This window comes from Miscanthus floridulus, chromosome 18 (assembly GCF_019320115.1).
Source record: "Miscanthus floridulus cultivar M001 chromosome 18, ASM1932011v1, whole genome shotgun sequence".
Taxonomy (NCBI): Eukaryota; Viridiplantae; Streptophyta; class Magnoliopsida; order Poales; family Poaceae; genus Miscanthus; species Miscanthus floridulus.
The window spans coordinates 67,079,493-67,091,768 of NC_089597.1; the positions used below are offsets into that span (position 1 = coordinate 67,079,493).

Below are 12,276 nucleotides of genomic sequence, written 5' to 3' on the forward strand. Positions count from 1 at the left end.
GCGACACCTCCGGTGGTGCACCTAAAGTTAAGGTGCTCCTCTGAAACTTCACTCAAGTCAGTGCACATTGGGAGCACTTCGGTGAGTGCAAAACATCACTACTGAGTGTTTTTCTCTCCCGCTTCGCAACGCGCCAACTCTCAAATGTTTTGCCAAACATTGAAGCACTGAGTTAGCATTTTTCAAAGTGTTTCCAAAAACATTTTCACTTACAACTCACCATGTCACTAGGCCTAATGCATATGCATGTAAATCTATACCTAGTGACACTAGATAACCGCGTTTACTTTAGAGTTATCCTCTTAATAGTACAACTATCTATCCTAGATCCGACCATGCACTCTATTGCGTCTTTGCCGGTAAAAGCAAAGCTCTAACATATACCTTTGCCTTCGTGCTTGCTCCTCACTTCTTTTCGTCCAATGTTGAGCACATGATCAACTTGTGGGCAATGCCATCTCGACCATGGATGCCGCCTTGCTCAACCCTTGATGTGGACTTCACATAGCTTGGTCAACACTTAGAAAAAGGTTAGTCCACTGGTTACCTCAATTATCAAAACCAAACATGAAGCTTTCAATTAGTTAGAAGATTAGAGACTTAGGGCTAATTAATTTTTTCTCCCTGTACAATTTCCAGTATCATTTATACTTTTAGCTTTCTTTTGTATCACAAAACAAATGTGGATTTGGCTATTGATTGTACTCTTACTAAATCAAATACGTGTGCGCGTTGACGTATTTCTCATCGTATGTGATTATCATTGCTATTGTCAAAACTACCCCTATGCTCAAATCATGGCTCTGCCCCCTGCCCTAGCAACCCATGGCTGCGCCTAGCCACTAGTCGCGATTGGTTGGAGAACAACTGAGGTGGGCCGGCTGGCTAGGGAGCAACAGTGGTCCGCGATCGGTGGGAGCGTGACAAAGGTGTTGAAAGCGAAGACTGAGCTAAAGTGACCGTGATGCCTAAGAGGAGGAGTGAATTAGGCAACTTAAAAACTACTTCTAGCTAAGGCCTTAATTTCAACCTAGTCAAAACCTATGAAATAAATAATGCAATTAAGGTTTTGCTAGGTGTGTTGCTATCTCTACCGCAAAAAAGTTATACACCCTAAGCTATAATCCTATCAACTAGCCTATCAAACTAATATAGGAAAATAAGCACACAACCAATCTATATAATATAAACGTGGAAGGTAAAAGGGCGATAGAAATGCAAACTCCTGTTGACGACTCCGGTTTTTTTATCGAGGTGTCGAGAAGCTCATGCCTTTCCCTAGTCCTCGTTGGAGCTTTGTCGGTGTTTTAGAACCGGGGGTCCCTCAACCAACGAGTGAATTTGTACTGCGTGTCCCTAATCCCGGATGGTGATGCAAAGAGACACAAGGTTTATACTGGTTCGGGCAGTCGAGGCCCTACGTCCAGTCTGAGAGATTGATCTTGTATTCCTTGCACCGGAGTGCTCGTGGTAGGGGGTTACAAGCTGAGTGAGAGAGGGAGCTAGCCCCAGGTCTCGGCGAGGGTGGTGCGAACTGCTTGGGACGTTGCTCCCAAGCAGCGTGGAAGTGCGTGATTCTATCGGTGTGTTTTTCCTCCCGCCCCCAGAAATGGCCCTGGCTACCTCCTTTTATAGTTACAAGGAGGAAGCGAGAGGTACATGAGAAGGCTACTATTTGCTGACGTATTCCGCTCCCTGAAGCAGTATGGCGTCGTGGGAGTTCCAGTCGATGTCTAGTCGGTATGGTCTTCAAGGCTGACGACATGCTGCGCTCTTGTACTTTTGTTGACTTGGTGAAATGCCGAGGCCTGGTGGCTGCTGTAGTAGGCTGTGTCGAGACCTGTCGCGCTGAGGCCGAGACCCACTGTGCCGAGGCCTGCTGTGCCGAGGCCTTTAGCGGGTGGCAATGTGAGGTCTGGGCGGCCATCGCCGATAGTTGATTTGGGCGGAACAGTGCCGAACACGCGTCTACAGGATACGGTGCCCTGTATCGTCAGTAAGGGATGGTAAAAAGGCGATTTGACCGTTGTCCTGTCGTGGCATGCTGCCGATCGTGACTTTCGTAGTGCGGGCAGCTGGGTGCATTAATTGGATGCGATAGCCCGCCGGAGTGACTTTTGAGGTGGAGGTGACGAGATTGCGGGATGAGCCCAGCCTCGGGCGAGGCGGAGCATGGCCAGTTCGCCCGAGGCCCTACCGGGAGTCTCGGGCGAGGCGGAATCCGAGGCTCATCGGGGGTCTCGAGCGGGGCGGAGCGGTCGGTTCGCTGGCCCCGAGGTCACAGGAACCCGGTTCTGACTCCCCACGTCGTGTCCGTCCTTGGTGCAGGAGTTTAGGCAGCACAGTAGCCGGTAACCCTTGCACAGTCCCATCGTGGATGGCAGGGTGCTGACGTGACGGACGTCTGGTCTGCCACGTCGCTGCACTGCGCCGCCGTGTGATTTGTTGGAGTGGTTGAGCGCCTCGATAGGACGTGCGGAAGTGACATGCTGGTCGTACTCGGTCTTGTGCGTCATGGGGCTCCAGTACGGCTTGATGCAGGACATGGCGGGCGACGTGCGGGTTGCCGTGTAATGACGCCGTAGGGGGCAGCGGCTATGCCGAGGCCGAGCCATCGCGGGGGGGCTCGGTGGTCATGGACCCTCAGGCTGCCGAGCCCGTGAAGCAAACTGTCGAGGTTCTTGGGGGGAGTTATTGGCCTTGGGTACTGATTCCGAGGCTACAGTAGCCCAGATGTGGCTCCCCACGCTGCATTGTCCTCGGTGCAGGAGTTGGCAGCATAGTGAGGCATGGGCGTCACGGTGGTTAGTACAGTGGCGGGTAACCCCTGCCCAGTCCTGCCTCCTGTCCCATCGGCCATTCTGCTGTACTGTGCCGGGCGTGCGGTTGTCGTCAGGGGCAACAGTCGGCTGAGCTGATGTGACACGACGTTTTGTCAGAGGGACGGGAGAAGGAAGAGGCGGCGGAGTGCTGCCGAGCCTGCCTTGCGCGAGACGGAGGGTCGGTGGCCCGGCCGTGGCCTTTGGCGGGGAATTGCTCGGGGTCGGTAGCGAGGGGGCCTCGGGCGAATCGGAGAATCGGCCGAGGCCTGCGGCGATGGGCCTCGGGCGAGTCGGAGAATCGGCCGAGGCCCTTGGAGCCTCGAGCGAGTCGGAGAATCGGCCGAGGCCAACAGCGTTTAGCTGGTTTCGATCTTTACGAAGTCTAAGCAGTCGTTTTTTGGATTTTGCTTAGGGTACCCCTTCTCACGGTATCCGACAGTAGCCCCCGAGCCTTGGGGGGAGTGGAGGCACTCCCCCTGAGGTTCTGACGAGAATTGGCTCTTGATAGTTCCTGTCGGGATGTTGTTTTGTTTTCGGGGTTTCGGTGGGTGCGCGCGAGCGCACCCGCCGGGTGTAGCCCCCGAGGCCCTGGAGGAGTGATTCCACTTCTCCAGGGGCTTTTCTCTCTTTCGAGTGGGGAGTTATATTGTGTTTGCCGGGCCCGTGGGCGCGAGTTCGGATCGCAGGGCCTCGACGATGCTGCGGGAAGAGCCCCTTAGCCTCCGCCTGGAGCGAGAGGGCCGTCAGGGGTTCACCCGACTTTTTATTCGACCCTCGCGCTTCCTTTTCGCTCGGAAGGAGGGTTTGTTTTGCCGAGACCCCTCGTGTGCGAGTCGGAGCCGCCGGGTCTCGGCAAAGTGTCACAGGAAGAGTCCCTTAGCCTCTGTGCGGAGCAAGAGGGCCGCCAGGGATTCTCCTGACTTTTTGTTCGACCCTCGCGCTTCCTTTTCGCTCGGAAGGAGGGGTGGAAGATGCCACGCTACCCTCGGTGGGCGCGAGCGACGGCATTTCCGGTGAGCTGTTATCGGGTAAGTCCGAGTGGAGGCCCGTACCCCGTTCGCTGGGGGTCGGCTAGCGGTCCTGAGACGCGCTCCAAGAGTACCGGAGGGTTTCTCTAGTGGGTGCCGAGGCCGTTCGCTGGGCCTCGGTGGCTCGGTGCCTCCCTACGGTGGGATCCCATTCGGAGACTTCCCTGCCGGTCTCGGACACGACACAGGGCATCCCAAGCGTCTCGCTTGCTTGGGCCTCGGCCTCGCATAGGCTCGCCCGTAGTCGCCCCTGACTCTGTTGTCCTGGGGCGGCTGTCGAAACCCCTGGGGGCCCAGCCTTCGAACCCCTGGACCGTAACGGGCTTGGGTCGCTTGTCTTTATCTCGGGTGCAGGAAGAGCCCCCGAGCCTCCGCACGGAGCGAGAGGGCGGTCAGGGGTCCTCCCGTCTTTTTTTGCCCGTCCCCCGCCCGTCCTTTTCGCTCGGACGGGGGGGGGGGCTGTTTGCCGAGCCCACTCGTGTGCGAGCCTGAGCTGCTGGGTCTCGGCAAAGTTGCAGGAGGGCCCCCGAGTCTCTCGCGCGGAGCGAGAGAGCGGTCAGAGGTCCCCTGGCTTTTGGTTCGCCCCTCGCGTGTGAGGGTCTGACTGCCGAGCCCCCCTCGGGTGCGAGCTTAGGTCGCGGGGTCTCGGCGTCTTTTTGCAGAAGGAGCTCCCTAGCCTCTGCACGGAGCAAGAGGGCCAGTCAGGAGTTCTTCCGGCTTTTTGAACGACCCTCGCGCTTCCTTTTCGCTTGGAAGGAGGGTTTGTATTGCCGAGCCCCCTCGTGTGCGAGCCCAAGTCGCTGGGGATTCGGCAATGTGTCGCAGGAAGAGTCCCTTAGCCTCTGCACGGAGCAAGAGGGCCGTCAGGGATTCTCCTGACTTTTTGTTCGACCCTCGCGCTTCCTTTTCGCTCGGAAGGAGGGTTTGTGTTGCCGAGTCCCCTCGTGTGCGAGCCCAGGTCGCTGGGACTCGGCAACGTTTTGCAGGAAGAGTCCCTTAGCCTCTGCGCGGAGCGAGAGGGCCGTCAGGGATTCTCCTGACTTTTTGTTCGACCCTCGCGCTTCCTTTTCGCTCGGAAGGAGGGGTGGAAGATGCCACGCTACCCTCGGTGGGCGCGAGCGACGGCATTTCCGGTGAGCTGTTATCGGGTAAGTCCGAGTGGAGGCCCGTACCCCGTTCGCTGGGGGTCGGCTAGCGGTCCGGAGACGCGCTCCAAGAGTACCGGAGGGTTTCTCTAGTGGGTGCCGAGGCCGTTCGCTGGGCCTCGGTGGCTCGGTGCCTCCCTACGGTGGGATCCCATTCGGAGACTTCCCTGCCGGTCTCGGACACGACACAGGGCATCCCAAGCGTTTCGCTTGCTTGGGCCTCGGCCTCGCATAGGCTCGCCCGTAGTCGCCCCTGACTCTGTTGTCCTGGGGCGGCTGTCGAAACCCCTGAGGGCCCAGCCTTCGAACCCCTGGACCGTAACGGGCTCGGTGCCTGGTCCCTTTGCCTGAAAGGAATCGGGTGGGGGTTACCTCTCTCCCTGCGGTTAGCAACGGCAGGCGCGCCTTTTGAGGCAGCTTTTTCGGGGAGGTGGGACGGCGCCTGCAGCTGCTGCGGTTGGGCGTGACGTGGCGTCAGTCGACGGGACGTAACTGCACGCGCAATTAATGAGGAGGGAGTGGGCGGTAAGACCGGATCTGGATAACCGCGCCGGATTTCCTGGGGGAAACTTCCCCGATTTCGTCGCCCGGTGGTTTCGATTCGTCCCTGCATAAATACGCAAACAGCCTCGCCCTCTCCCTCCTTACCTTTTCCGCGTTCGCCTTTCGCTGCCTCCGTGCCGTCGCTGAGAGCATAGAGCGCCGGGGAAGAGAAGTGCGAGGGCGAGAGATCGAAAGAGAGGAGGGAGAGAGATTACCGCTGTAGCAGCGTCCTCCGCCGCGCAATGGCTGGTGGTCCCGTCATCCTCCCGGCGGATCCCTGGGAGCGGTCCGACGTCACCGAGGAGAAGCTGCAGTCGCTCGTGGAGGCCGGTCTTCTTCGCCCGATCACCGACCCCGACGAGCCGGAGTGGATTGCTCCGGGGGACGAGTCGGAGCCGAGGCCGCGCGACGGTTACGTGGTGAGCTTCGTCGTCTTCCACGAGCGAGGCTTCGGGTCGCCGGCGGATAGCTTCATGCGGGCACTCCCGCACTACTATGGCGTGGAGCTGCACAATTTCAGCCCCAACTCCATCGCGCAGGCGGCCATCTTCGTCGCCGTCTGCGAGGGGTATCTAGGGATCGCTCCCCACTGGGAGTTGTGGCTCCATTTGTTCCGAGCGACGTTCACCTCCAAGCCGGGGGGAACGAGGGGGGCTCGGAAGGCGCAGAGGGCCGGCGGCTGCACCCTCCACGTGCGCCAAGACCGGCAGTCCCTCTACATCCCGGCCCAGCTGTCAACGTCCAACCGTCGTTGGTATGACGGCTGGTTCTACCTCCGCAACGACGGCGGAGGACTTCCCCCTTATACCGGGCGGGTTGTAGAGAGTCAACCGGAGAAATGGGGGTACGGCGTCATCAAGGTCGACCAGCCTAGGCTGGAACCGCTCTTGAGGGCCTTGGGGAAGCTGCGTGACTGCGGCCTTTCGGCGGCCGTGGTCGTGGCGGCCTTTCACCGCCGGAGGGTGTTGCCGCTAATGGCCCGGCGACGGCGGCTGTTCGAGATGACGCCGAGCGACCCGGTCGCCGGTATCAAGATGTCCGCCTTCGCCCTTACCGATGACGAGACCCTGCGTCGGGTGAGGGAGGCGGTAGACGGGAAGCCGAGGCTCGATGACTTGATGCCGTTCCCGATGCGCCCGTCGCGGGGGTATGTCTCGCTGGTAAGTTGGATGTTGTCGAGGCTTTCGCGTCCTTCTTGTTTTTCGCCTTTTTGGTCTGTTGTCTTACTTCGTCGCTCTCACAGGGGATAAGAGACGTGCGAGGCTCCCCGCCGCCCGTTCCTGAGGACGCCCGGCGGCGATCCGTGAACAGGGCGCGTGCCGAGGAGGAGAAGAAGAAGAAAGATGCCCAGGAGGCGAAGCGCACGAAGAAGATCCTCGCGCGCGAAAAGCTGGACGCCCGTCGCCGGCGCCAGAGGCTCGACGGTCTCCCTTTGGAGCCGTCTCCCTCGCCGTCGGTGTCGGATTCTTCGAGCGACGGCGGTGGGTGCGAGGTGGGGACGGCCTGCCTGGAACACCTCCCCGACATCAGGGAGATGGTTCCCGGGGCGCCGGCAAGGAGCCTGACGCCCCTAGGAGAAGGAGGAGGTGTCCCGGGGCCAGTGGTGGCCCGTCCCGGCGCCGAGGCCGGCACACCCGAGGCGCGGGTGTCGGAGGAGCGTGCCGTCGGCCCGATGGGTTCGACGGTGGAGGTTGAGCGGGTGACGGTGGGGGCGACCCCATTATCTCCGCGAAGGGTCGAGGAGGTGCCGGGGTCCGACGGGGACCAGCTGGCGCTGGTGGACACCGAGGCCGCGTTGCTGCCACCACCGCCGCCGTTGCAGAGGAGGCGGACGGTGTCGAAGCGGTTGCATCCCCGTTCGCGGTAAGCGTCTTTCCTGGCGGAGTCCGCTTCTTGTTTGCCCCTTGGTTGCATGCTGACCTTGGGAGTGTCCTTTTCTTGCAGCCAGACGCTTCTGGTGGGAGACCCTCCCTTGGCGCCCCGTAAGGCGCTCAAGGTGAACGTTAGCTCTTCCGCCCATCAGGCAGCGGAGGCGCAGGCAGGCGTGCGACGTGGCGCGGCGTCGGGTGAGGCCGTTTCGGAGGAGGCGGCTGCCCAGGAACAGGGGGCCGAGGCGGCCGCGGAGCGAGTGGAGGAGGAGGCTGCCCAGGAACAGGGGGCCGAGGCGGCCGCGAAGGAGGCTGGGGCGTCTGCTATTGCCGAGGCCACTGAGGGCGAGGCCGGAGCCCCCAAGACCTCCGACGTCAGGGCGGTGGACGCCGAGGCCATCAAGGTAGAGATGGCGGAGGCCAGAGCCCTCGGGTCCGTCGAGACCGAGGCGATGGAGGTGGAGACGGGGCAAATTTTGGCGCCGCCCCTGGTTCAGACAATCTCGTCTGATGATTCCTCCCGAGGGAAGGAGGCGGCGGACGTCGAGGCGGCCAGTACCGCGGAGCAACAAGTCCCAGATCCTGCCGAGGGGAGTTCGGCCCTTGTCCCGCTACGGCCCGAGCCCCGTGGGTGGAACTTCCCGCGTGTTTTCTGGCGGGACCAGGCTGATCCCGAGGGGGAGCCTGTGTTCGCCCTTGAGGACGTCGCCGAGGGGGGGCGTTGGGATACCCTCGAGGAGTATCGCCGATTGGCCGTGCGGTCGTTGCAGACAGCGATGACTGTCATGGAAAGGGACTTGCCTGGTGTCACTCGGGTGAGTACTTTCCCCTCTCGTGCCGCGTTGTTTTCTCTCCGAGCCCGCTCGCAGTGTTTTGACGTGTGTTTTTTGTTTTGCCTCCTTAGGAGCTCGAGACCCGATCCCTTGGGAAATCGGTGTTCCTGCGAAATGAGAGGGATATCTGGGACCAGCTCCGGCGCCAGAAGGGCTTGCTTGCCGATGCCCAGGGACTATTGTCGGCGCGGAGTGCGGAAGTGGAGGACCTCCGCCTTCGTTGTGCCGACATTCAGGCGGAGTTGGCCATGGCTAAGGAGCAGTCCGCCCCTCTGGTGGCCAAGATCAAGGAACTGGAGGAGGAGCGAGACTCCTTCAGGCTTCGGGCCCAAGAAGCGACGGCCTCTGCGAAGGCTACAGCCGGGCAGCTGGGTGCGGAGCAGAGCGAGCATCAGGCGACAAAAGTCGCCCTGGCGGAGGCTACCAAGGCGGCCGAGGCCTCTCGGGTCGAGGTCTCAGCCTGGAAGGGCAAGGCCGAGGGTAAGTTCCGCTGAACCATGTTCCTCGTTCCATTTGCTCTTTTTGTCCTGGTTCGCGCTTGACTCCTGACCCCTTGTTGCGACGTAGATCTGGAGAAAGAGGCCTCCCAGGCGGCTGAGGCCTCCGTCGCGGCGCAAGCAGCGCTGGATGTCGAGGTCCGGGAGCACGAGGCGCTGCGCAGCGCTGTCCGGTCTGCCTGCGAGGCTCTGGACGTCGAGGAGGTCCAATCAGCTAGCTCCCTTGGGAGCCGCCTCATCGCGTTGAGCGGCCACGTCCGCGAGAGACTCCGAGGGGCGTTGCACACGGGTGTCAAGCGCGCCCTGGCCGTCGTCTCCTCGCACTACGCCATCAACCTCGAGGCTGTCAGCGACGGCTACGTGTTGCCAGAAGATGACGAGGAGGCTGATGCAGAGGTCGTGAGGCTGTTGGAGGCGGCCGAGGCACCTGGCACCGCGTTGGCCAAGCTGTTCGAAGAAGAGGTGGTTCCTCCCGCGCCAGCCGCCGATCCTTGAGCTTTGACCTGGGCCAAAAGGGGCCATGTAACCGGATCGAGTTAGTTGCCGAATCGTGACGTTTTTTTGTGGCCGTCGAGGCCCTTAAAGTATTTGCGTATGTGTGCTTCTTAACCGTTTTCCATTCTATTTCTAAGTTCGTGCCCTCTGTCCCGATCGCGAAGAAATCCCTCGGAACCTAAGCCGTCCTTCGGCGAAGGGCGGTGAGGGAGCTGCCGTAGCCCAGAGGCGTAGGCCGTTCTCACGACTCAGCCGGCCCTTTGGCCTCTAGACAGGCTTTTGGTCTTTGGGTTTCTTGCGAAGGTCCCGTCGGAGCGCGAGAGAGTTTGGCGTGGAAATTTTCGGAAAAACGGTTGAGAAATGGTGTCCGGGACTTAGGGGGGTTCCCCCTTTTTAGCCCCCGAGGGAGGCTCGACTTTGCAGAGGCAGAGCCGAGTCTCCCTTATTGCGTTATAGTGACGTCGAGCCCCTATCGATAGACAACCTCTCTGCAAAGAACTTCCTCGGAACCTAAGCTGTCCTTTGGGCGAAACGGTGGTGAGGGAGCTGCCGTAGCCCAGAGGCATAGGCCGTTCTCACGACTCGGCCGGCCTTTTCGCCCTTGAGACGATCTTTCGGTCCTTGGGTTCTATACAGCCGATTTGTCTATAAGGGGGTTCCTCGAAAGATTATAACAATTAAAGAACGCTTCTTTATTTATTTCGAGAAACAATGTAAACAACGTTTGGAAATTTAAGGGTAGAAACGACGTAGCTGTTCTATGTTCCAAGCGTTGGTGAAGATTTCGCCCTTCTCGTTGGCTAACTTGTAGGTCCCGGGCTTCAGCACTTGAGCGACGATATACGGCCCCTCCCAGGGTGGGGTCAGCTTGTGGCGGCCCTTGTTGCTCTGCCTCAGTCTCAGCACTAGGTCGCCCACCTTCAGGTCCCGGCTTTGGACGCGCCGGGCTTGGTAGCGTCGTAGGGCTTGCTGATACCTGGCTGAGTGTAGTAGCGCGACGTCGCGGGCTTCCTCCAGTTGGTCGAGGGCGTCTTCGCGGGCAGTGCGGTTGCTTTGCTCGTTGTACGCCTGTAGCCTCGGGGAGCCGTATTCTAAGTCAGTGGGGAGGATGGCCTCGGCTCCATAGACCAGGAAGAACGGTGTGAATCCCGTGGCTCGGCTCGGGGTATTTCTTAGGCTCCAGATGACTGACGGGAGTTCGGCAAGCCATTTCTTGCCAAACTTCTTCAACTGGTTGAATATTCTTGGCTTAAGGCCTTGTAGGATCATGCCGTTGGCACGCTCTACTTGGCCATTCGTCCTTGGGTGCCCTACGGCCGCCCAGGCCACCCGGATGTGGTGGTCGTCGCAAAACGTTAGGAACTTGCGCCCGGTGAATTGTGTCCCATTGTCAGTGATGATGGTGTTAGGAACCCCGAACCTGTGGATGATATCCGTAAAGAACAGCACCGCTTGCTCGGATTTGATCTGAGCGATCGGACGAGCCTCGATCCATTTAGAGAATTTGTCGATAGCTACCAGCAGATGGGTATAGCCCCCGGGTGCCTTCTGCAGAGGCCCAACCATGTCCAGTCCCCACACAGCGAATGGCCATGTGATGGGGATGGTTTGGAGGGCTTGGGCTGGGAGGTGCGTCTGTCGAGCATAGTACTGGCATCCCTCGCAGGTGCGTACTAGCTTTGTGGCGTCGGCCACCGCTGTTGGCCAATAGAAACCTTGGCGGAAGGCGTTACCTACGAGCGTCCGAGGCGCCGCGTGGTGCCCGCAGACTCCCGCGTGTAAGTCCTGAAGTAAGGATTGGCCAGCCTCGGTGGTGATGCATCGTTGGAGAATACCAGATGGGCTGCGCCTATATAACTCGCCGTCGCAGAGGACGTAAGTCTTGGCGCGTCGCGCAAGCCGTCGGGCTTCGGTTCTGTCAGCAGGAAGCTCTCCTCGGACGAGGCGATCAAGGAGAGGGACTCGCCAGTCCGTTCCTTGGTCGGTCTTGGGAGGCTCTTCGTCAATCGCCATCGCCTCGGGCTCGGCTGGCGGGGTCTCGGCGGCAGAGGGGGCCTCGAGCCCTGCGGTGGGCTCGGCCGATGGGTCCTCTTCCGTCGCCGAGGCGTAGTCGACGGACGGCTTGTGGAGGTCTCTGGCGAAGACGTTCGGGGGGGCCGGGGTCCGTGCCGACGCCATCTTTGCCAGTTCGTCCGCGGCCTCGTTGAACTTTCGTGCAACGTGGTTGAGTTCGAGACCGTCGAACTTGTTCTCCAGACGACGTACCATCGCGCAGTACGCCTTCATTTTGGGGTCGTGGCAGCTTGACTCTTTCATCACCTGATCGACGACGAGCTGCGAATCACCCCGTACGTCGAGACGTCGTACTCCAAGTTCGATGGCGATTTGCAGGCCGTTGACGAGGGCCTCGTATTCGGCGACATTGTTGGAGGCGGCGAAGTGAAGCCGGATCATGTAGCGCATGTGTATTCCGAGGGGCGAGACCAGGAGCAGGCCCGCGCCGGCCCCAGTCTTCATCAGAGACCCGTCGAAGTACATGGTCCAGCATTCTGATTGGATTTGAACGGGTGGCAGCTGTGTGTCGGTCCACTCGGCTACAAAGTCGGCCAGGACCTGTGATTTGATCGCTTTCCGAGGCGCGAAAGACAAGGTCTCCCCCATGAGTTCGACAGCCCATTTGGCTATTCTACCCGAGGCCTCCCGGTTTTGGATTATCTCTCCCAGAGGAAAAGACGACACCACAGTCACCGGGTGGGACTCGAAGTAGTGACGCAGCTTGCGTCGAGCCAAGACTATGGCGTAAACTAACTTCTGGATGTGCGGGTAACGTGTCTTAGTCTCGGAGAGCACTTCGCTGATGAAGTAGACAGGTCGCTGGATGGGCAGAGCGTGTCCCTTCTCCTGCCTCTCGACGACTACGGCCGCGCTGACCACTTGGGTCGTCGCGGCGACGTAGAGCAAGAGGTGTTCGCCCTCGGCGGGCGGAACCAGGACGGGGGGGTTGGTGAGCAGTGCTTTGAGCCTGGCGAGGGCTTCCTCGGCCTC

General features: G+C 60.1%; 1 protein-coding gene across 1 annotated transcript; it reads left to right on the plus strand.

The window, feature by feature from the left end:
- The first annotated feature begins 6,661 nt into the window (after positions 1–6,661).
- On the plus strand, positions 6,662–11,353 carry LOC136523990 (uncharacterized). The gene is made up of 4 exons (XM_066517485.1): positions 6,662–7,401; positions 7,483–8,221; positions 8,311–8,719; positions 8,807–11,353. The coding sequence occupies exons 1-4, from the start codon at positions 7,073–7,075 to the stop codon at positions 9,229–9,231; spliced, it is 1,902 nt and encodes a 633-aa protein (XP_066373582.1). The 5' UTR covers positions 6,662–7,072; the 3' UTR covers positions 9,232–11,353.
- Positions 11,354–12,276: the final 923 nt, after the last annotated feature.

Coding starts and splice junctions, on each gene's coding strand:
- LOC136523990 (XM_066517485.1), top strand. CDS start 7,073: ATGGTTCCCGGGGCGCCGGCAAGGAGCCTGACGCCCCTAGGAGAAGGA. Junction 7,402..7,482: donor CGGTTGCATCCCCGTTCGCG/GTAAGCGTCTTT, acceptor CTTTTCTTGCAG/CCAGACGCTTCTGGTGGGAG. Junction 8,222..8,310: donor ACTTGCCTGGTGTCACTCGG/GTGAGTACTTTC, acceptor TTGCCTCCTTAG/GAGCTCGAGACCCGATCCCT.